Raw genomic sequence first — 21020 nt, 5'->3', positions numbered from 1 at the left:
TAGATCCGCAGCTTGCTGGCGCTGCCATGATGTTACGTCGCGCCGCGACAAATAGAAGTTGAGCGTCGTATCGTGGTCGTGTTTTCGGTATTGTCGTGCAAATGGCGGTTGTCGCGGTGTTTTGTGTGATGTTTGTCCGAAATTAACATCGTTATATTATTAACGCAGTGTTCGGCAATCAAGAGAGTGCGATAGAACAAATTGGTGCCGCGATCGCGGATCGTTTATAGCCATGGTGAAGCTGCTAAAGAAGTTCTTCTCCGGTGACAAGGTGTTTGCAAAAGTTCGAGGTTATCCGCCATGGCCAGCCAGAGTAAGTTCGCACCGAATCCCGATCTTGTCTCGATGAAACAAAAATATTAACATGCCTGATCTGTATACAATTTTATCAAATTGTTTTACACAAATATCTGATTACGATGACATAAGGAGAGATTATATAAATTACGTATATATTGCGTTTATCATGTTTCTTATACGCGCGGTTACGCTGCGTAATGTCGCGTTTTTCTCACAAGAGTAAGAAAAGCGCGGGATTGATACGAAATGAATGACAATTAGCTAAATTGCATTTAACCGATCATACTACGCAACAAATGTCGCTATTTATATTCTTATTAATATTCTATAATTGTTTTCAACTGTATATAATCTTTAAAATTATATATTTCAATAGAATTTATACGATGCATTCTCAGCAAACAAACGTAACCTTATTTCAAGTTGGCGTGTAATACGTGTACATCTCTATTCACATCCATATATTATTCATTTGCTTATAGGTTGAAAAAGTTAGTGACCCGAATTCCAAAAATACTAGATACAATGTTTACTTTTACGGTACAGGAGAAACGTAAGTTTATAAATTTAATTAAAACAAATTGATATAGTATTACTCTCTCTGAAATGCTATTACACGTAATGGTTATTAAAGAGAATATTTATGATCTTATGATTATGCAATTAAATATTAAAATTTTAAACTTTAGAGCTGTTTGCAAAGTTGAAGAGTTGCACTCTTATGTCGAGAACAAAGCAAAGTTTTGCAAACCTAGTCGACGAAAGTTCTTTCATGAGGGTATACAGCAACTTGAACAAGAACTTAAGAATGACAGGAATAAGCCCTTGGCAGATCTTGCTGCTATTAAAGGTACTGATTAATGTTATTTTTATTATTATTAATGTTATTTTTATATTAAAATAATTATTTTATGAAATTTATATAAATGTTTATAAATAGATGCATGATTTTTTTGACGATCAAAATTTTTTACTACAAATGGTGCTTTGTCTATAGGAGGTCCTGTGACTATAGATTTGCCAAGTATCAGTGCTGCAGACAGTGATATGGACTCTGGTTCCTTAATAATAGACGAAGGGGAGAAAAAGAAATCCTTGAAAAGAAAAACTGTTACATCTGCCTCTAACACTCCTGTAAGTCATATTTGTTGTTTGTTATTTATTTACATAAAAACTAATATTTTGGAGTATCTAATATATGCTGTACAATACTGTGCAAGAGAACAGTTATTGAAAAGTATACTCCAAGAGAAACTTAGGAACTGCCGACAAATATTTTTAAAGATTAAACATTTTGTGCGATTGTTCCTTACACTATTGTTTATAAAATACATATCTTAAGAAAATAAATTATTAAAGTAAATTTATTTAAAAATTATATAAAACGATTTATAAAAAAAAACATGGCAATGCAATAGGATGTACCAGAAAAGAAGAAACGTGGTAGAGGAAAAGCCTCAAGTGATGCATCGAAACAAGAAGCTGCTCTAGATTCACAGGGCGAGGAATCGCCTAAAGAAGTAGTTAGTCGCAGTGGTCGCAAGATTAAACCAAAACGCTTTGCAGATTTTTCAAGCTCAGATGAAACGGAAACCAATATAGGTAAAAACGATATTTACAACACAATATTTTTTATTTTATATATTTCACAAAGAATTTTTCTTTGATATTTTGTAACCATTGTTACAAGTTTTATATATAAAATAGTGAATATTTACAATAGAGATCTACACAATATTTTGATATTAAATAATCGACTTTTTTTCCTTCCCTCTTAATGTATAATGTGTCTAATGCATTGAGTTTGAAGTATCATGTTTTAATGATAAAAATATTCTTGTTTACTATCGACATTGTAAAATATGGAAAAGAGATAATAATGTTACAGTTATCATCATAATAAAATTTTGGATAGATATACTTTGAAAATACTTAATGTATATAAAGGGATAGGAATACATTAAAGAGATTTATATTTAAATGTCTTTTAATAGTGAATCGAGGAACGCAGACTTCTTCATTAGAAATATCCGTCAAATACTCAAGATTTGGGGAATCAGATGAAACGCGCAATTTGTCTACAAGAGAATTAAAACGATTAATTCTTTTGGAACAATTATCATTAATTCGTATACAGAAAGCAAAGTACTTGTGTGTTAATGTATCCCGCATATAATCTTCAATTAATAAATTTTTAGAACTATATATATATTTTTTTAATTTAATAGTAATGTTTCCCCACATTCTTGTGATGTAAAGGTGATTCAAAACAACCTGATATCCTTGAAACGTCATATTTGTAAGCGATTTCTAATACGATTTTTTCTTTTACCAAATTTTGTTTTTAAGTCGTAATTAAAAATTAATAAATAAATTTTAAAAAATTGATGAGAAAGTCGATTATTTTCTAAGAATTTATCTTTAAAGTTATGTCATAATACTATTGCAAATATATTTTTTAGAACATTCTGGACGAGGTCGTAAACCGAAAAATGAAGATTCTAATGAACATCAAACAACACCAAATGTGATGCATAAAAAAAGAGCTGCAATTGAAAGTAAGCATGGATAGCCTTGTAGTTTCCTCTTTTATGGGTAGTTTTTTATTAATTTTTTTGCAATTTAAATTATTTTGTTTTTGAAAGATACAATTTATTTAATTTATAGAAAGAAATAATGTCGGTGAGGAATCGATACTTGATGGAACCGTAGTATCGAATACTGCTGCATCTTCAAGTCGTGTCCTCTTAGCACGTACATATTCTGGGGAACACGTGGGCATTAAGCTAGATGTAAACAGGCCGAAATCTTTTGAAAGTGAAAAAGCTCGTGCACAATGGGATTGGTCAACTGCAAGGAATGCTATGAAATTGAAAGCACAATTAGAGGTTGGTGAGATATTGCCAGAACAAGTGAAGGATTCTCTTGATTTTAATGTACCCGTACCAGAAGATGAGAAACCTCTAACAAAAGAAGGGTCTGTGCATCGCAAAACATATAAACTGAGGTATGAAGAAATCTTACTATATTATTCAGACGTCACAATCGAAAGATATAAATTCTTGTAAAAGTGTAAGATACAATTTTTGCTTTGAAAAACACGGCATACAAATTGGTTTGCACAATCAATAATTTAATAGTATTAGTGGCTTTTTTTATTATCCAATAATTAAGAATTAGTTAAAGCTGCTAGAGCCTGAGCTAGATAATCTTGCTCTGTTTTTTATTTTACATAAATGTAATATATACGTACGTTTTGGCCATGCGGGTTGTGGCCATCTTCAGTGTGTTAATAACAATTTGAAAAACTATGTTTAACTATATTCACATATCATATTTGTATTTTTGCTGATTTCCGCAATTCGTGTTTTAATGAGACTTATTACATACGCTGTTTGATTTTGGTAGTCCACATCATTTTCATTGTTAAGAATTCGTGTCCAGTGATTTTAAATTATGCGTTTTTCCGTTCTCTTTGATAGTTGAAAAATTATTGTGTTTTGATATTAGGCGTCGACCTTGTAATCGTTAGTTATCTAACATTATTTTGTTATAATAGTATTGGTAGACTTATTTATTTGAAAATCAACATACCTCAATGTAGTATTATAGTGCTTGTTAGAAGTGTCATATTTGTAAAAATGCTGTGTTGTTCTGTCTCTTTGCGTAAGTAAAGTAAAGAACTAGTTGTTTGAAAAGTACAGGATAGACTGTGAGTAGAAACAAACAAGGTCCAAGGACATGAATGGGGAAGGAGGAAGGAGAAATTCATAAAAGTAGGAGTTAGTACCTGTGGGAGGAAGGATTAGAGAGAGGGTTATTATGATAAATAAATTGTATTAAGTGGGACTAAGGTCGACGCCTAATATCAAAACACAATAATTTTTTAACTATCGAAGAGAACGGAAAAACGCATAATTTAAAATCACTGGACACGGATTCTTAACAATAAAAATGACGTAAACCACCAAAACCAAACAGCGTATGTAATAAAACTCATTAAAACACGAATTGCGGAAATCAGCGAAAATACAGATACGATATACGAATATAGTTAGAACATAGTTTTTCAAATTGTTATTAACACATTGAAGATGGCCATAACCCGCATGGCTGAAACGTACATATATATTACATTTATGTAAAATAAAAAACAGAGCAAGATTATCTAGCTCAGGCTCTAGCAGCTTTAACTAATTCTTAATTATTAGTTTGCACATCTTAATCATAATTGAATGCTCATATTCACAATGTCATATTTTAGGTGGCTTCGTATAGAGGCTCAATTGCTGCAATTAGATGCTCAAATAAAATCTAATTTGGGATTGGATCGAGCCAATACAGATAAATGCTTACAAGCGATGGACGATATCTTGGCTCTTTCCATTGATCCTTTAATGCTGAAGAAACATCCACATATTGTGGAAACAGTGAAAAGGGTATATAAATATATATACTAAAAGTTTTAATAATTTTAAAATTTGATAAGGCTCGAATGATTGAGCAAATCTAAAACAAAAGGATGCAAGTAGGTTTTAGAACCAATATAAGTTGTTTATGCTAGTTATAACTGTATTTAGAAATATTTACGAACGTTTCTGTCAATTATAAGATCATCTTCAGTATAACTCTCTGCTATAAAATAATAAAATGATAAGATTTGACAATGCAAAATTCACGTTACAGTACAATATATTTTTTAATACAATTATAAATACAATGAACAACTTGCTCTGACTCTGAAAGGCACTTGCGCTTTTGTTCGATAATTTTAATATTAAAGAATTTTTTTCTCTAATTGATTATTTTTTTATTTCAGCTCCGACGATATATTGGCAACTTAGGGGAATGGAAACTTAATGAAGAAGAAGGGGTATATATATATAACATGCGCACACGCATTGTAATACATTGTAATTTTGTTTTTTTTTGTCTACTATATTTGTGATATTCTTTTCAGGCTATCTTTAAACAAAAAGCAGAGCAGATTAGACAAAAAGCTGAACACATATATAACAAGTATAAGGTAATAGTCACATATAAAAGACATATTACATAAATATATTTTTTTCTCTCTGAGCACATATTTATAAAATAACAATTGCGTAGGCTATGTTTACCATACCCGAAGGTCAGTCATTTTGGCAATCATTTTCAAATCAAGTGTTCCACTTCAAAGAATTAACAAAAAATATGCCCGAAGAAAAAGTTTTTTCATTGATGTCAGATCCTGCCATTCAAGGTAATATATTTTACTATTTTACGATTATACAGTAAGCAATTAGGTTTGCAATCTTTAATGGGATAGTTTTATAATGATTACAGGTGATACATATTAAACGAAGAAGATTAAAAAACATTCTATTACATATTTTTATTATATGTAAAAATGTTTGGTATGCAGATGCAGGTAGATCGGAAGATTCGCCTGCAGATGGTAGTCAACCGGATACAGATGTAGCAACTGAAGCAGAACCGGTAGTAGAACCAGAAGCAGAACCTGAACCAGAACCGAAAGCAGAAGCAGAATCGGTAGCACAACCACAAGAAACTGAAACAGAGTCAGAATCGATTACCAAAACGAAAGTAGGAGTGTTTACTAGAAGTGAGAGTCCTAAAAATGAGGAAGCCAAGTAACAAATGTTTTGTGGTTAATGTGACTTTACTGGTAATATTAACCTTTGCTTATTTTCTTATATTACGGTATTAAAAAAGAATTTATAACTGAAATATATCGTTCGCATTCACAAAGCACTATTTGAATTATTATTTGTAATTTTCTTCTTGATTGATACATCTTATTTTATGTGTTATTGCAATTTTTAGATATTTTAATGACACATTTAGAAATGTAGCTGCAACAATATTTTTGAAAGAAACAAAAATAAAATTTATGAAAATTAAATGTTTTGTGTGTATTCGGTGAAAATAATGTACTATTATCACAATTAAATAGTGTTGAAAAGTATGAATTATTCATATATACATTACATAAAACATGATTACGTGGATATACAATGGATATAGTATAAAAATTTAACAAAAAAAAAACAGCAGATTAGCGCAATACGCTATTTACTTATTTGAATTATATGAAATCTTGATATTTCGCATTACGTAATAAAAGTGTAAAACAAAAATTATATTACTATTCTTATGATTATGTAAATTAGTATTATAAATTAGTCATACTATATTCCCAATTAACAATAATTATAAAATAACTGTGAATGCGATCGATATCACTTTTACTCGTTTACATGTGAAAATTAATTTCTGGAATAAGCCAGAGTGTGTTATATTTTATTTTACGAGTTTGTGAGTAAATAATACATTTATATCATCACAATATGCTCACATTATCACTTGATACAATATCTACAATCACTGAATGCGCAATGCAAACAGGCAAATATTTACTGTCAAATATTACAGAGCAAAGGTGACTGACAGTAAATGAAAATAGGATGAGACGCGTATAGTATTTTACTTGACAGTAAAATAAAACTGTCATGTATTGAAATACTAGTCTTTGTATATTCGGCCAGTGCCATGGAAAAAAATCTTGTAAAAAACACATAAATACTGTTACTCTCACACAAAACTTATTTACTTATGTAGTTATTATAATTAATGTCAGCAATGAACAACGTATTGCATAAAAATTATAATGTAATGAATCATTCAGAAATAGTTCTTCGCTGGAAGTTTTTCGCTTTTATCGTATGTTAAAAGTTTTTCTTTCTGTTACATGAAAACAACTTTTCTTATTTTCATTATATTTGAAGGGAAAGATATCTTTAAAGGAAAACAAATATGCTATCGTTTCTTTTTATCTAAATGAATCTTTAAATGTTTATGACAATTATTTGTTCCTACAAAATAAATTTAAATAAATAAATAACTTTAAATAAAACTCAAAATCTACTACAATAAAATTATAAAGTGTTCGTGAAAAGGTATCGAAATTGTACAAATTAGAGAAGTTAATGAACAATAATTTCGAATATTATCACACCTTTATCATGGGCAACACGTAAATACGATATTATAAACATTTTACGATTGGTAAGTATTAAATCTTATTTTATAATTAATGGTATATATGCAATGTATGGAAAAAAGTATGAAAATTTATTGATGCAATTTTTATAACGAGATATTTTTGTCGAAAATTTAAATAAACAACAGGCTATAACATTATGGATGTTGACTATATTTTATCCTTCAAGTCAGAAATAAAGTTGTTTTCTTTTAAGTAAAAATAGAACAGAAATGTTATAATTACATTAAATTTAATCAAGTTAAATTATAGTTAAATGTATATTTAGTACTTCTAGGATAATTGTAATTTTATAATCGCATATCTATAAAAAAAATTTGTAAAAGTAATCTTCTTAATAAAATCACACATTTGAAACGATAAATAATATGATGAAATATTATTATACAGAATTATTGTTCCAGTTATTTTTATAAAAAAAACAAATATGTATGCACAATAAAATTTGAAATCTTTGTGTATCATTTATATGGCATTTATATGACTTATTTTTGCCATTAATAGTATTTGTTAGAAGATAAAAATATATTTTGTATAAAAATATTTCGCATATGGATAAAAATTATCTAATTAAAATTTAAATAAGTTATAAATGTTTATATCGCATATTATATGTGCAAATATTACACATATAAAATTGTAATTATATTTTTTTCTTTAATTAGTAATTCTAATAAAAGTTTTCACTTGTTATGCAACTATAAGAAATGAACAAAATACGCTATTAATCGCAAAGCATTCGCGCTTTGTTTCGAATTTTTTTTTAGTGAAATAATTATTGATGTAGTCAAAAGATGGCGCACATATCAGCGATATCGACTATCGGCACATTCACACGCTTCCGGCCATAACGGTTATTACTGCGGTTCGGAACTCAAAGTGTGAACGTTCTCTGATTAATCGCGTATTTTACTCATTAAAAGTGTGTAACGAGTGCGAATTTTTGTGGAAGATACCGTTTAAGAAGATAGGCGCTTGCTAAAACGTATTATTCATCGTAGATGTCCGTAATTAATCATAAATGCACAGTGGATACACTGTGGATTGAAAACGGTAAAATGCTAGTGAGTACAAATTCTGCTACATAATATATTTTCTATTAGATGTAGCATTTTGAAAATTTAGCGTGATGGAATTAAATCCGATTAAATTGTCATATTGTAAACTTATTCGTTCTTTGACTTTGATGTAAACTATTGCGTGATCGTTAAAGGTAACAAAAAATTTAATAATTGTTATTTATACAATGTTTATTTTAAATTAAAACAATTATTGTTTATTTTATTCTCTCTAATTGTGTATACAATGTTGAGCACAATAAGTAATGATAAATCAACTAAAGTGTTATTTTTTTTATTTTAGTACGTAAAATTAAGTGCAAATATTTGTTAATTCTTTGACGGAGCAACAATAGAACCTGCAGCATGCACGGAACCGAACAATGATTGGTGAGGTTAATTTATTTATCATTATTTATTATTTGCTGTATATATATAATTGTGCAAAATATTGATATTGTAAATAATGATATTTGCTTATTGATTTTTTATTAACTACATTATTGCTGAGAAATGTGCTTTGACAATCACATTTTTACAACTTGCAGTTTTGCAAATAAATAATAAAATATAAAATAATTTTTTTACTATCTTAATGCTAAAACTTTTTAAAGTTTATACAAATTATGTATGCGGTTTAAATAATTTATTATAAAATCGTAAAATTTTTAAAAATATGAAATATATAATACATACATATACAAAATAAAATGTTATGGCATAAATTATGGCAAAAATTGCTTTCAGAATTTATAAAGATAAGTTTTAATAATATAATATATGAATTTATAATATGATTCTGTGCATAAATATATTTTTGATTAATTTTATTAACAAATTTAATTGTTCGTTCTTCGACTTCGAGGATGACTTTTGTGCGATTGTTAAAATAATCATTGTTTGTTTCATTTTCTTCTAGTTGTACAATATTGAGTGCGTGGACGTGTTGCAGCAGTGTATTTATTTCTGGCGTTTGCGTTTCGTTTACCGCGGTGTAATAAATTCACGATATGTAAGAAATTAAATGCAGTGGAGTTGATTTTAGTAGTGTGTGTAATTAAGTGTAAGTATTCGTTAATTTTTCGATGGAGCAGAAGTGGATTTGCAGTATTCAAACAAAAGCAGACGGAGCAAACTACAACACTGTAACTGGTGAGTAAAATTATTTTCTCATTATTTCAATATATACATAATAGATAGAGATAACAATTATGAAATTTATGATTATTAAATATTCATGAAAATGTCTGAAAGTATTTATTAAAATATGTAAAATATATATATACAATTTGTTGTATGTAGTTATATCTTATCAAAATGGAAATTAAATAATATGTAATGATTGACACACATTTTTAAAATAGTTTATAATAATTAAAATATATAATTTCTTTTTCTAGGTATAGCTAAGAGCGTATTTAGTTAGAGTGCAACAACTGGTGAGTTAATTTATTCACTATATATAATTTTGCCAAATATTTATATTTGCTTATTGATTTTTTTATTTGTAATATTGATTATATTATTGCTAAGAAATGTATTTTACGATTACATTTTTGCAAATATGAAATATATACAATATGTATATATATATATATATATATATATATATATATATATATATATACAAAAGAAAATGTTACGGCATAAATGATAAAAAATTGATTTCAGAAATTATAAAGATATACAAATGTTGATAATATAATATGATGAATTTAATATGATTCTGGTATGTATAAATATATTCTTACTTAACTTTATTAGCAAATTTAAGATTGTTATAAAAGGGTGATAGTTAAAACACAGTTTTAAATGTGCACTTTGATTGTGCACATTGATAATGAAAACATTGTGCTTATTGATACAGTTATTTATACAGCGATTTGTATAATTGATTCAATTTTCTGATGTACATTTTACCGTATATTTTTTTTATTGTGTATTGATTTCTCTTGCTCTTATTTGATGCCTTGCAGACATGTCTTTCTCAGTCTTTCTCTTTTTTTTGTAAGGTTTCTTATTCCAAGATTTTTTTTTTGTTCTTCAGACATTTATCGTACCTGTTCTGTATCAGATCAATTTTTTCCCATTGATGCAGTCGTTTATGGTTTTGTATATCCATCTGGTTTTTTATTGATTTGTTTCGTATTGTTTCTAGTCTTGAAATTCTCGTTGATCTTCTTATAACAACCATCTCAGTTTTCAGTTTTTGTATAAGATGTTCTTTGAATCTCTATTTTTCTGACTTATATAGAAGCGTGCTTCGAACTATACTCTCATAGATTCTCAGTCTTCGCTGCAGTTATTTCATCATATTTTATTTAGCTCCAATAATTTGTTTAATCGTTGCAATTTGGAATTTTATTTTATCTCATCTCGTCCATATGATTTATTCCTGTTTTGTTAAAAATATTCCTACGTATCTATACTCATTGTAAGCTTTTATCGATTTAACAATTATAATTATGCCCTTATGTACATATATATACTGCAAACTAGATAATCTACCAATATATAATCCGAGTTAACATTTTGTTTAAATGTATTATCTGATGAATAGTTTAAGTGTATAGAATTACTTTAAAATCTATTAATTTTATAATAATTTTATATATATATAGATATTATTATATATTTTTTAATACTTTTAGCTTAGAAATTTTGTTTCAAATCTAGCTTTGGATTGTTTAATCAACTAACAAACTATTTGAATGAATTTTTTATTCATTTCATATAAGGATGTATAGATTGATGTATAAAGTTGATTGATAAAGTACATAACGGGGAAAAAATTTAAACAAATTTTAAATTAAATAATAATAAAAGAAAATATTTAATTTTTATGAATATTTTTGAGATCTTTGAATTTTTTTCTATATTATTATAGGAACTTATATAAATTAATAGTACAGATAATTTACATGAAAAACATTTATGACAATTATTAAAAATAAGTTATTGCACATATTATTGCTTTCTGCACCACATAGCATTGGTTAATGAAAATTATCGCGGAGGTTCAAACAATGTTCCATATATTAAGTTCTTCAATTCACAAGTGACTTTAGATCAGATAAATCACCAGATAATATCAATTCTCGTCGACAATAAAATAAATATCCTATCTAGCAGTAAAATGTGCATAGATGTGAGTTTTTATTTTTGTAATGAGTATATTTTTCTAAAGTGAGATATTTTTAGATGTTCGATATTATTTGTCCTTATACGTTTTATGAAAACTTGATGTATGTCGACGTTGTCGACTGTATGCAATTATGCTATTTTTGATTCCTTAATTACTGCGATAATCCAACATTGTAGTAGAAGAGAGCACACGAATGGTGTGTATTCTGTTCTATTCATATCGTACTTTCATATCACATGCCATATGCGCGAGCACATGATAGAATAAATATTCTAGCGAGCTTCAGTGGATATTACTAACAATTACTAACAATGTGTAACATAACGCACCTGCTAGTTGGCACAATCGGTGATTCCATCACAGGATCGGTATCGGTCGATATAGAATAAAGTGTTGACTTCATGTTCTTCATCACATTCCTCTGACTATCATAGAGTAAATATTTAATAATGTTTTGCATACATGATGGTCGCGACAAAGTCATTTACGGAAATTTCCCGTTACATAGTGTTCAGTGCCACTTCGCATGCTTAAAGTGCAATGTTGATTCGAGTATACGTGGATTTATTAGATTTGTAATTAGGCGTATATGACGTTAAAAGAACAACATTTAATTTGGACTCGTAACAATTGGAAAGATAGATATCGATAAAAAAAAACGGGTATTTTTTAGATTATTTAAATACAAATTATTTATTTGTGAAGCGATTGCTCTATATGTTGAGAAAGATTTTATATCAAAATGTGTACATCGACAAAATATTTACGCACAAACATCTGGTAAAAATAATTATTGCACAAAACATGAAGGATCGATACGAATGTAATTAAAATATTACAACATAGGAAATATTAAGAAAAGGAGGCATGAATATACATAAATTGACAGCATATGATGGAGAAAAATTAGACACTGATTTTAAAATAAATCATGGAGAAAAATAATTATTGGAAAAATGTCTCTGTCGATTGAAAATTTAGTCTTCATGGATGCCAAGATGCCCAATTTCTTTGAGAGTCTGAACAAAATAAACATTCTTGCGGAAAAAATTAGTAAACAGAAACCGATAAAGATAAAATCAGGACCGCATGAAAATTCTTTCTGGACACTTCGAATATTGATAATATTTTTCAAGCTCATCGGTCTCGCCACATTCGCCCATCGTATCGTCGTGCAGAGAAAGAAGAAGTCGTGCACATTTCAATATTCCGAAATCGGGATAATCTACAACGCCGTGCTCATCACCTTAATGATCTCTTCGAACTATCTGTCGATACCGTACAGAGTTAATATGGAGTATGAGAACAAGACCAACTTGACGGTGGGCATCGAGATTTTGCAAACGATACTCGGCACCGTGGTGATCTGCACGATTCTGCTCAGCTTCTGCATCGACCAGAAATCTCTGGTGCGAATCGCCAATCGGTTGATGGCCATCGAGCACGAGATCGACTATCTGTACCGACTGTATCCTCCGCTGCGACGACAGCGTGTCCTCTGTACTGTGGTCATCATCTACATCTTAAAGGGTTGCCTACTGATCGTGCTGATGGTCACCGATGTCATAGCTTTCCAGTCGACCCCGATTTCTTGGTTGACGGACATATTGCCGACGTTTCACGTAGGCTGGTTGATAATGCAGTACTTCCTGCTAGTCACCATCATTCAGGCAAACTTAGCTGATGTGAACCGAGCGATACAGAGTCTGTCCAAGGTCAGCACGTCGGATCAGCGACCGCAGTCGCTCTGTCAGACGCGCCGCATCGTCGTCAGCAATTCCACCATTCATCAACTGTTGCAGCTGCGAGATGCGCACTGCCACCTCTGCGAGATCTCTCAGGACGTGTCGGACTTCTACTCACTGCCAATACTGTTTGGCATCTCTTTCCTCTTTTTGACACTTATATACAACGGCTATTATCTTCTCTCGCCTCTGTTGATGTCCGACGAGGTTTTAGAGTACGAAGTTTTCAGTAATACCGTCTTGTGGTTAATATTCTTAATGTATCCCATTTCTCTCTTCACCAACAGGATTACTAAAATATTGAAAGAGGTAGGATAATCGGAATAACAGCTTGCGCGATTTTGCATCGTACTCTAATCGACTCGCTGAAAAAAAAAAAACATAAAACAAAATATTTTACGAAATCACGTGATATTCCAATTACGAATTTTATTGTAGATGGAAAAAACGGGCAATGTGGTGCATAATCTCTTAAGTTGCACGATTGGCAAAGAGGCGAAGTCAGAGGTAATATAGATGAAGTGCTGCCAACGATCGTACTCATCGTAACGACATTTATTGTAGATTTGTTGCAGCTCAAGCAATTTTCGCTTCAACTGCTACATCGCAAGATACAGTTCACAGCTAGCGGATACTTCGTGCTCGATAACACTTTCCTCCATTCGGTGAGAATATTTAGAATATCGCTCGAAATGCGCATTGATAGCTTATCTTGGCATCTAAGTGAATTAGATTCTTATAATCCACAATTTTGATTATCAGCTGGTCGGTACAGTAGCGACGTATCTGGTGATACTTGTGCAATTTCAAATGGGAAGCTCGTGTTCGTCAAAACCGCACTGTAACTGTACACGAGAAGATTCGCTAAACACAACGTAACAACAAGGTGCGGATAATAACAAACATAAATATTTTGATCTCAATTAAGTGATATCGATACGCAAACGATAATTGCGGCTTTGTAACTTCCTAATACATGTACAAATACGATTAATTCTGACTACAAAACTAGAGGATGAAGGAGTAAATGTATATTGTACATAAATTACATATAATTATCAATTAATTTATTAATTATACATCATGTCAATTAGACTTTAATGGCGCCCACTACACAGTACAATGACAGAATGGAATTCTAGTACAAATTTCTCTAATGTGAACTTTCTTCTTTGATGCTTTCATTCGCTGCTTGTTATCTTTCTCAAAAAAAAAAAGATCGTAGCTATCAGTACACCGCATCTTATATCGCAGATCACGCTTTACCTTTACACCGGCTTGGAAATGTTTCAGACAAGTTTCGTCGCCATTAATGACGATCATTAATTCTCGCACAAGTACGAAGTTCGTTTCACAATCTCGTCCGGCTTTAGCGTAGGCCCACGTTTACAGATGTGATTTTCTAACGGAAAACAGTAGCAAACCTTTCAACATATTAATTCAAGATAACACAGCACAGTTTAGAGGTACATAACAGGCATTAACTACTTTCCTTGTCAGCTCGGAAACTAATTTCCGACCTTCTCTACCTAATCACAACCAATTAATACTACGTCGGCGATTATAGCCCGTTCGCCATCGCTGATTTCGCTGCGATACGCGTGAAATTAATCAACGCATCGAAGATCACCGTTGCAACGCATCGACACACATATCATACATACATTTTTTATTAGATACTTTATATTTTACATTACATTCGTCAATTTAATATTTGCACGTTTATTCTCGCATCTAAGATTATGGCACGCCTTTCCAGATTCCTTCTTAATTGTTCGGTTACGATACGATATTCTGGATTCTAATTGTTGCATCATACTACATACATTGATATTGCAATTTCCGTTTTTACAAACAGATTTTACGCATGACTTTAAGCGGCTCAGATACGCGCGAGCGCGCACTTTCTTTTCTTAAAAATATACTTAAAAGTACGCACAGTTATACTTTCCAGCGCAATATATGTTTCATATTATTTTATATATAATTTCTGTAGGTCTTCCCTTGAGCATTCCTACATATTTAAACGATATATATTGTGAGACGTAATTTTAGCATTGGGTCCATATTGAAACATGTTTTCTCAAACTACTGGTTAGCAAAATGTCCGTATAAAAAAATATATCGTGAACGTTTCAGCTAATTTTTCAATTTTGTAAAAATTTTATACGAATATTTATGTCTTGAATGATTGTATTTTATTGATTAGCCGAATTGAGAAGCTAATTTGTTTACGAATAAAATCTGTGATCATCGATAGAGATCTGTTCCAAATCGTTTGAGAACAAATTTTATCATTTCTCATCTTATTGTTCGTATGTTTTGGACTGGCTTGTACAAGTTACTTATTAATGTGAATATTCTGTCTGTTTAGTACAAAAAATTCTAAAATCAATAATCTCAATTATTACATTTATTTTATGCAAATTTAACATAATTAGCTGCAATTTAATAAAATACTTATTATTTATGCTTTATTTTGATTAAAAAGCAAAATTATTTCTTTTAAGAATAGCATGTGTGCTAAAAAATGTCGCGTAAATAAACCGATCTTAATCAATGAACAACTATTTATATTCAAACAGAAGATACTCACTCAGTAAATTGTCGCATGATTAGTTATTACATATAGCAGGTTATACAAATTGACAGCTATATTTTTCTCTTCAATTACAAATAATATCGGATATCCTTCAAGGGACTACTCTATTACTGTGTTACTTTATAGAAAACCGCGTGGCATCTATGTGACATGTTAAATTTTTGTTATGAATCTTGTGGTAAAGAAATTAATTTTTCTACAATTAGAATATATCAATATTGTCGCTGATGGTTAGTTGGGCGTACCTAGATATCAAAAAAGTTATGAAAATAGAATTTTGCGCGTGATTTTTGCTAATTTGGAACTTTAAAAAATATCAGAAACGTGCTATGTACTTTTAAATATTTTTGCAAATTTTCTAAATCGAATTTTATCTAAATAACAATTTTAATTACTTTTATAATAATTTTATCTAGAGTGTTAATTAAAAAAAGTAAATATTTGCAAGTTAATTCTCATTATATTCACGAGCGATTAGCTATTACGCGAATATTTCAAAAATTTCTGTATTTAAAATTACTCTTGTAAAATTAGCGAGATATATTAGTATTTTGAAACGAGAAGAGTTAATATTATTTTATGATTATTTTATGATTTTTTTTAGAGGACGAATATTTATATTTTTTTGAATTACAAAATTACTTCGACAATTCTTACTCCAAGGTATCGAATTAATATTATTAGAAAATGAACAATATTGAAAAACACAATTTTCTTAACAAGCAGCATTTGTCAGATTTGTCTTTTTTTAACATGCATTCAGTTGCTTGCAACGTTTGCTAGTAATAACTTGCAGGATATCCCTCGAAGGAAATATCGACACGTATATATCGTGGGGTTTCTTTGGCATAGTACGATTATAAAGTTACTTTAACTACTTAGTCGCTACATGCAGAATCATATATACGACAATACGATATTCTTGCTCATTTTTCTATGATTTACATCATATAAATTTGAAATTGATACGACGAACTTAAAACTACAGCTGTCACTGTTCAAGTATTCGAATAACTTCAATTGCACACACTCGAATACTTATCTACGCAATGCTACTAGCGACAATAAATGTTATTGCTGTCATTTATTATCATTCGCTTTATATATATATATATATATGCTCATAAGAATATTTCAATTTTAATTATTCGAATATTTGAATACGACAAAGCTTGAGTAATTTCAAATGCGTTTAAGAACTCAATTTTTATTTTGTAGTTTGCGTTTATATTTTAAATGCCATATTATATTGCGATTTGGAAAAGTGTGCGTTTTTTTAATGATTTTTCAATATCGATACATCTAAAAAAGATGTAGCGGATTTTTAAATGCGCATTTTTTGTATTTGCCGTCGTTACTAAACGTAAAAAACATGTAACTACTACATCTCTATTACTTTAAAGCATTTTTTTTTAAATATTTTAGAATCGTCTTCTTTTGTTCTTCTCATCATCAGTTCACGCGTAATATTAACGAAGAATTGCATAAATAGCCATTAAAAGATATATTTGCTTCTTTTGTTTTTGCATACTTTTAAAGTTGTTTTTATACGAATCTGCCGCAATTCGAAATGCAACGCGTACCATTACCTTATCCTGGGGATGAAAAAAGAGGCTTCATGAAATCACAATTGGACGTTATTGACGAATCTTGCTGAATTGTTTTTATATACAGATTGAGACTGTGCACGGTGAATCTCATTTATACAGTTGAGTATAAATTGTGGGGTATTCGCTAAGAGCACGTGGCGCATTGTTCGCTAAATATAGTACAAATATAATACAAGAGAATAAGATTAAGATAAATGATAGTAGATATTATTTTTGATCAGGATGAACGTTTTGAAGAAATATGATATGATTTATCACTTTTTGTCATTTGAATGGCAATTCATAAGATAAAAATAGAAACGGTAGAAAAGGAAACAGTTCATCGAGATATTGAAATGATTGATGTAAAGAAACTTGTATGCTGCTTTAGCGTACATTCATTTCTCTTATCTTCTTGTTAAACGGAAGTTTCAGCTGAGGTAGTACCATTTGCTTTTAAGGGACTGATGCTTTCCTTTGATCGTATTAAATCTACCTGAAATAATCGAATTAAAGTAATTATTCATTTCTATTTGTATTATTCTTTAGAACTGGCTTTGATGCTTTTTCCTTAAAATCTTTCTAGCAAAATTAGAAATAATTATGAGCCTGGAATGCAGGATTATACTTTGAATTGTATTATTTATTATTTTAGAAATCTTCTAAAAGATTTTTTAAAGATCTTTTAGAGATTTCCAAATGAGATGTAGTTGCACATAAAGATATAGCTTTGCGTAATCTTTTTTTTTCGAGATTTAATTTAATTTTTTTTTATTTGATTACGAGTAGTAACATTAACATTTCTAAAAGAATTTAGGAGATCAAAGATATAAAATAGTACTACAGGATCTATAAAATAAATGTACTATGTTTTTTTTTTTTTTTTTTTAATTTTTTTGACGATGAACTTAATTGCTTTTGGATACAGAATTTCCAAGAACTCCGCTGACTTATTGATACGACTAATTAACAAAGAAAAAAATTTTGCAACGCTCATGCAATAGTAAAAAGCAATTAATTGTGCAATGAAAGAAAGAAACATGCTATTAGATGCTTTTGTTACATTTACAAAGCTGTTTCGAGAAAAAACGTTATACCAGTTTTTTTTTCTAAATTTGCCTTTGACATCTTGCTTTAATTATCTACAATGCATTGTTATTATATTCACATTTTAAAAATATATGGTTTAGAGAATTAATCATTCCATATGAAAATAATAAAATACAAACCAATGGAACAAGGCAGACGACTTCTTCATCAATATTTAATTATTTTGGTGCATGAATCAACGAAGAACACATATGTGCGTATATATTTCTAATAATATGAGAATAAGCACGAGTTGCAGGGTTAAATCTCATAGACGATTTTATTGCTATGCGACGAAAAAAATAAAATGTAGATATGGATGACAAATCATTTCATAACATTTAATGAATTTAAAAAAGTTTCTTTCATTCATTCATTCAATTTATATTTTCTAAAATATTTTGCGTAATTAAAATATAATTCATATATTTATAGGTTTATGATAAAATAAAAATTGTCGCGAAATCGCGTGTCAAAATTTGAATATCGTAAATATTATCATCGTTGCTGCGCGATTAAGTCGCGATTCTCGTCGCATAAGTCGTCCATAAAAATTCACGTTTTCTACGATGAGTCGTCCGCGTCTGAAATTCGCTTTTACGACGACTCGACGAGGGCTGTCATGCCGTCCTCGTTTGTAAGTTTACTCACAGCGGTGCATGGGGTATGTTGCATGCCGGTGTATTGGTGCTCTTGCTGTGTGTCTTGCCATATGAATTGTCGGTTATTCGTGATGGTGATGGTAGTTAGAATTTAGAGTCATTTACGTGTGTCACCTTGATCGAGATCCCACTGTCATCCTCGTCCTCTTCGGTCATCGTCGTCAGCCTTGTTGTTTCGTCGGCTACTAACGAGTTGTCTTTCTTTGGATGCTTCTTTTGTTTTCCCACACTGTCAGACAATTATGAACTTGATTAGTTTCAACGATTAGATGATGATCTCACATTCTTTTTGTTCAAAAGTCGACAAAATTGCTGTTGAGAAAATTTTAATGTTAGATAGGATAGAATATATCTGTAATTTACGTGCGCGCATTCTACGGAAAACTTTAATATTAATTAATTCATGAAACAATATTGAACATTACATTTGAACAAAGTTTAAAGAGTTTAAATATCATAATTCTCTAATTGTGCAGCAGTATGTTATTGCAGTCTTGTATTGCAATTAATCGATGTTACATTGATGTCATATTATGATTAATCAGTTCTGCAATCATTCTAAATCAAATAAAAAACATTTTCCTTTGATAATATTTAAATAATCATATATTTGTTCACAGATATTTGTTTTTTGATTGTATGAATATGATACGTTGCACGAAGAGAATTTGCGATAAGCCGTTATGAATACATAATTAAGATTTTTGATTCATTTTTATAGATTCTTGATTTTGATCATTATTTTCTTGCAAAAAAATCCTTGCGTGCACATTAGAATCAAGATAAAAATAATAAAACGTCAAAATAAGATACGTAAAATACAGAAAAAATAAAATAAATCGTATAAAACATTGTACGAAATGATGTAAAATACAAATAGAAGATAACATGATGATTTCTTAGTAACGAAAGTAATAGTTGTCACAAAGTTATTAAAAAATACGCTGCACTAAGTTTATATTACTTTGAAAATTATTGCATTTACATCATTTACCCGACAATCTCAATTATTTGACTTTACATGAATTGGTTTTATTTTTATATAATTTGCAAAGATGCAAGAAATTCAATACTTGCTTGATTAGTGATTTTGATTGTTTCGATTTTTCGTTTCCCTCGTTGACCTGCTGCCAAATGCCAGTTTTATTCACTTCCTCGCTGATATTGATACTCGCAAGAGGGATCTTCATAATATTCCCGTTGGCCAAAGAGATCTGAATGTTTCCCGGAGGCCCATATCCCATTGTCTGCTCCTGCAGGATTAATCAAACAACGGTTTAAATCTCAATGTTGATACATGATGAGTTTCTCTATCAGGCCATGCATAAATACAAGCGAACTTTGCATTGCCTTTAAATTGCCGGGAAGCAGGCGTGATACTTTGCTCGCCAGCACTTTACGAGCCGATCAATTTTGCGCGATAATAAATTATAAATGTGTACGAGGGAGGAGTAATAACGATCTTGAGGTAGGGAAGTCACGTAACTCGATATACAAATGAGGTTGCTTTGCGTGTAGATAAAGGGAGAAATGCACATTAAAAAATCAGTGCGACGAGCCCGTAATGACGATGAGATCAGGGGTGGTTTCGTGTTGGGGGACAAAATTTTCTAAAATAGGTTTCACACGAGCGTGTCATTGCGGTTTTTTTTTCGCTTCGTGGGGTTTAACTGATACGCGATATTGTCATTCTGTTCGCGCATAATGAACGGAACATGATAATGATGATATCGATGCTTATACTTTGCGAGGATACGCAACATTAAC

The 21020-nt window shown here is 30.1% G+C and overlaps 4 protein-coding genes and 1 long non-coding RNA gene across 26 annotated transcripts in view; 3 read left to right on the top strand and 2 right to left on the bottom strand.

The window, feature by feature from the left end:
• Position 1: 1 nt before the first annotated feature.
• LOC105676410 (JIL-1 anchoring and stabilizing protein) lies at positions 2 to 7503 on the top strand. Of its 2 annotated transcripts, none has more exons than XM_012374255.2 (12): positions 2 to 313; positions 783 to 853; positions 990 to 1150; positions 1298 to 1434; positions 1719 to 1902; positions 2763 to 2858; positions 2968 to 3307; positions 4565 to 4739; positions 5120 to 5173; positions 5261 to 5326; positions 5410 to 5542; positions 5705 to 7503. In XM_012374255.2, the coding sequence occupies exons 1-12, from the start codon at positions 233 to 235 to the stop codon at positions 5935 to 5937; spliced, it is 1731 nt and encodes a 576-aa protein (XP_012229678.1). In that variant the 5' UTR covers positions 2 to 232; the 3' UTR covers positions 5938 to 7503. The 2 variants fall into 2 exon arrangements, with proteins under 2 accessions (XP_012229678.1, XP_012229688.1); XM_012374265.2 differs by having other exon boundaries at positions 5626 to 5851.
• On the bottom strand, positions 3121 to 4187 carry LOC136999878 (uncharacterized). Its single transcript, XR_010890153.1, has 2 exons — positions 3895 to 4187; positions 3121 to 3818 (listed from the first exon to the last, which is right to left on the bottom strand). It is a non-coding gene; the product is annotated as an uncharacterized lncRNA (long non-coding RNA).
• Positions 7504 to 7642: 139 nt separating the features above from the next.
• wg (wingless) overlaps positions 7643 to 21020 on the top strand; it is a 105797-nt gene continuing 92419 nt past the window's right edge. The window contains exons 1-4 of the mRNA XM_012373719.2: positions 7643 to 8427; positions 8726 to 8811; positions 9341 to 9573; positions 9822 to 9860. The gene's annotated coding sequence lies outside the window, so the exon portion shown is untranslated. The remainder of the gene's footprint in view (positions 8428 to 8725; positions 8812 to 9340; positions 9574 to 9821; positions 9861 to 21020) is intronic.
• On the top strand, positions 11652 to 14648 carry LOC105676064 (putative gustatory receptor 28a). 3 transcript variants are annotated; one of them, XM_012373668.2, is made up of 4 exons: positions 11654 to 13620; positions 13750 to 13818; positions 13876 to 13976; positions 14074 to 14648. In XM_012373668.2, the coding sequence occupies exons 1-4, from the start codon at positions 12523 to 12525 to the stop codon at positions 14087 to 14089; spliced, it is 1284 nt and encodes a 427-aa protein (XP_012229091.1). In that variant the 5' UTR covers positions 11654 to 12522; the 3' UTR covers positions 14090 to 14648. The 3 variants fall into 3 exon arrangements, with proteins under 3 accessions (XP_067210818.1, XP_012229091.1, XP_012229082.1); XM_012373659.2 differs by having other exon boundaries at positions 11664 to 13620; positions 13887 to 13976; XM_067354717.1 differs by having other exon boundaries at positions 11652 to 13620; positions 13876 to 14648.
• The window catches only part of Ndae1 (Na[+]-driven anion exchanger 1), a 52757-nt gene continuing 46093 nt past the window's right edge, over positions 14357 to 21020 (bottom strand). For 15 of the 19 annotated variants that reach the window (XM_067354684.1, XM_067354683.1, XM_067354686.1 and 12 more), the window contains 3 exons: positions 20331 to 20506; positions 19368 to 19482; positions 14357 to 17998 (listed from right to left, as the gene is read on the bottom strand). In XM_067354684.1, coding sequence (XP_067210785.1) covers positions 17921 to 17998; positions 19368 to 19482; positions 20331 to 20506 — 369 coding nt within the window. In that variant the 3' untranslated portion in view covers positions 14357 to 17920. Of the gene's footprint in view, positions 17999 to 19242; positions 19483 to 20330; positions 20507 to 21020 lie in introns of all 19 variants that reach the window. The other 4 variants (XR_010890144.1, XR_010890146.1, XR_010890145.1 and 1 more) reach the window with 3 other exon arrangements.

The sequence above is a fragment of the Linepithema humile genome, chromosome 5, assembly GCF_040581485.1.
Source record: "Linepithema humile isolate Giens D197 chromosome 5, Lhum_UNIL_v1.0, whole genome shotgun sequence".
NCBI lineage: Eukaryota > Metazoa > Arthropoda > Insecta > Hymenoptera > Formicidae > Linepithema > Linepithema humile.
Note: the sequence above shows the minus strand (reverse complement) of the source record. Positions and strands in the feature narration are given on the sequence as shown.

Excerpts from the sequence above, each read along its gene's own strand:
- LOC105676410 (XM_012374255.2), top strand. The coding sequence starts at position 233 with ATGGTGAAGCTGCTAAAGAAGTTCTTCTCCGGTGACAAGGTGTTTGCA. Across the intron at positions 2,859-2,967 it reads AAAAAGAGCTGCAATTGAAA|AAAGAAATAATGTCGGTGAG; the intron begins GTAAGCATGGAT and ends TTTAATTTATAG. Across the intron at positions 5,174-5,260 it reads AACTTAATGAAGAAGAAGGG|GCTATCTTTAAACAAAAAGC; the intron begins GTATATATATAT and ends TATTCTTTTCAG.
- LOC105676064 (XM_012373659.2), top strand. The coding sequence starts at position 12,523 with ATGTCTCTGTCGATTGAAAATTTAGTCTTCATGGATGCCAAGATGCCC. Across the intron at positions 13,819-13,886 it reads GCAAAGAGGCGAAGTCAGAG|CTCAAGCAATTTTCGCTTCA; the intron begins GTAATATAGATG and ends GATTTGTTGCAG. Across the intron at positions 13,977-14,073 it reads ATAACACTTTCCTCCATTCG|CTGGTCGGTACAGTAGCGAC; the intron begins GTGAGAATATTT and ends TTTGATTATCAG.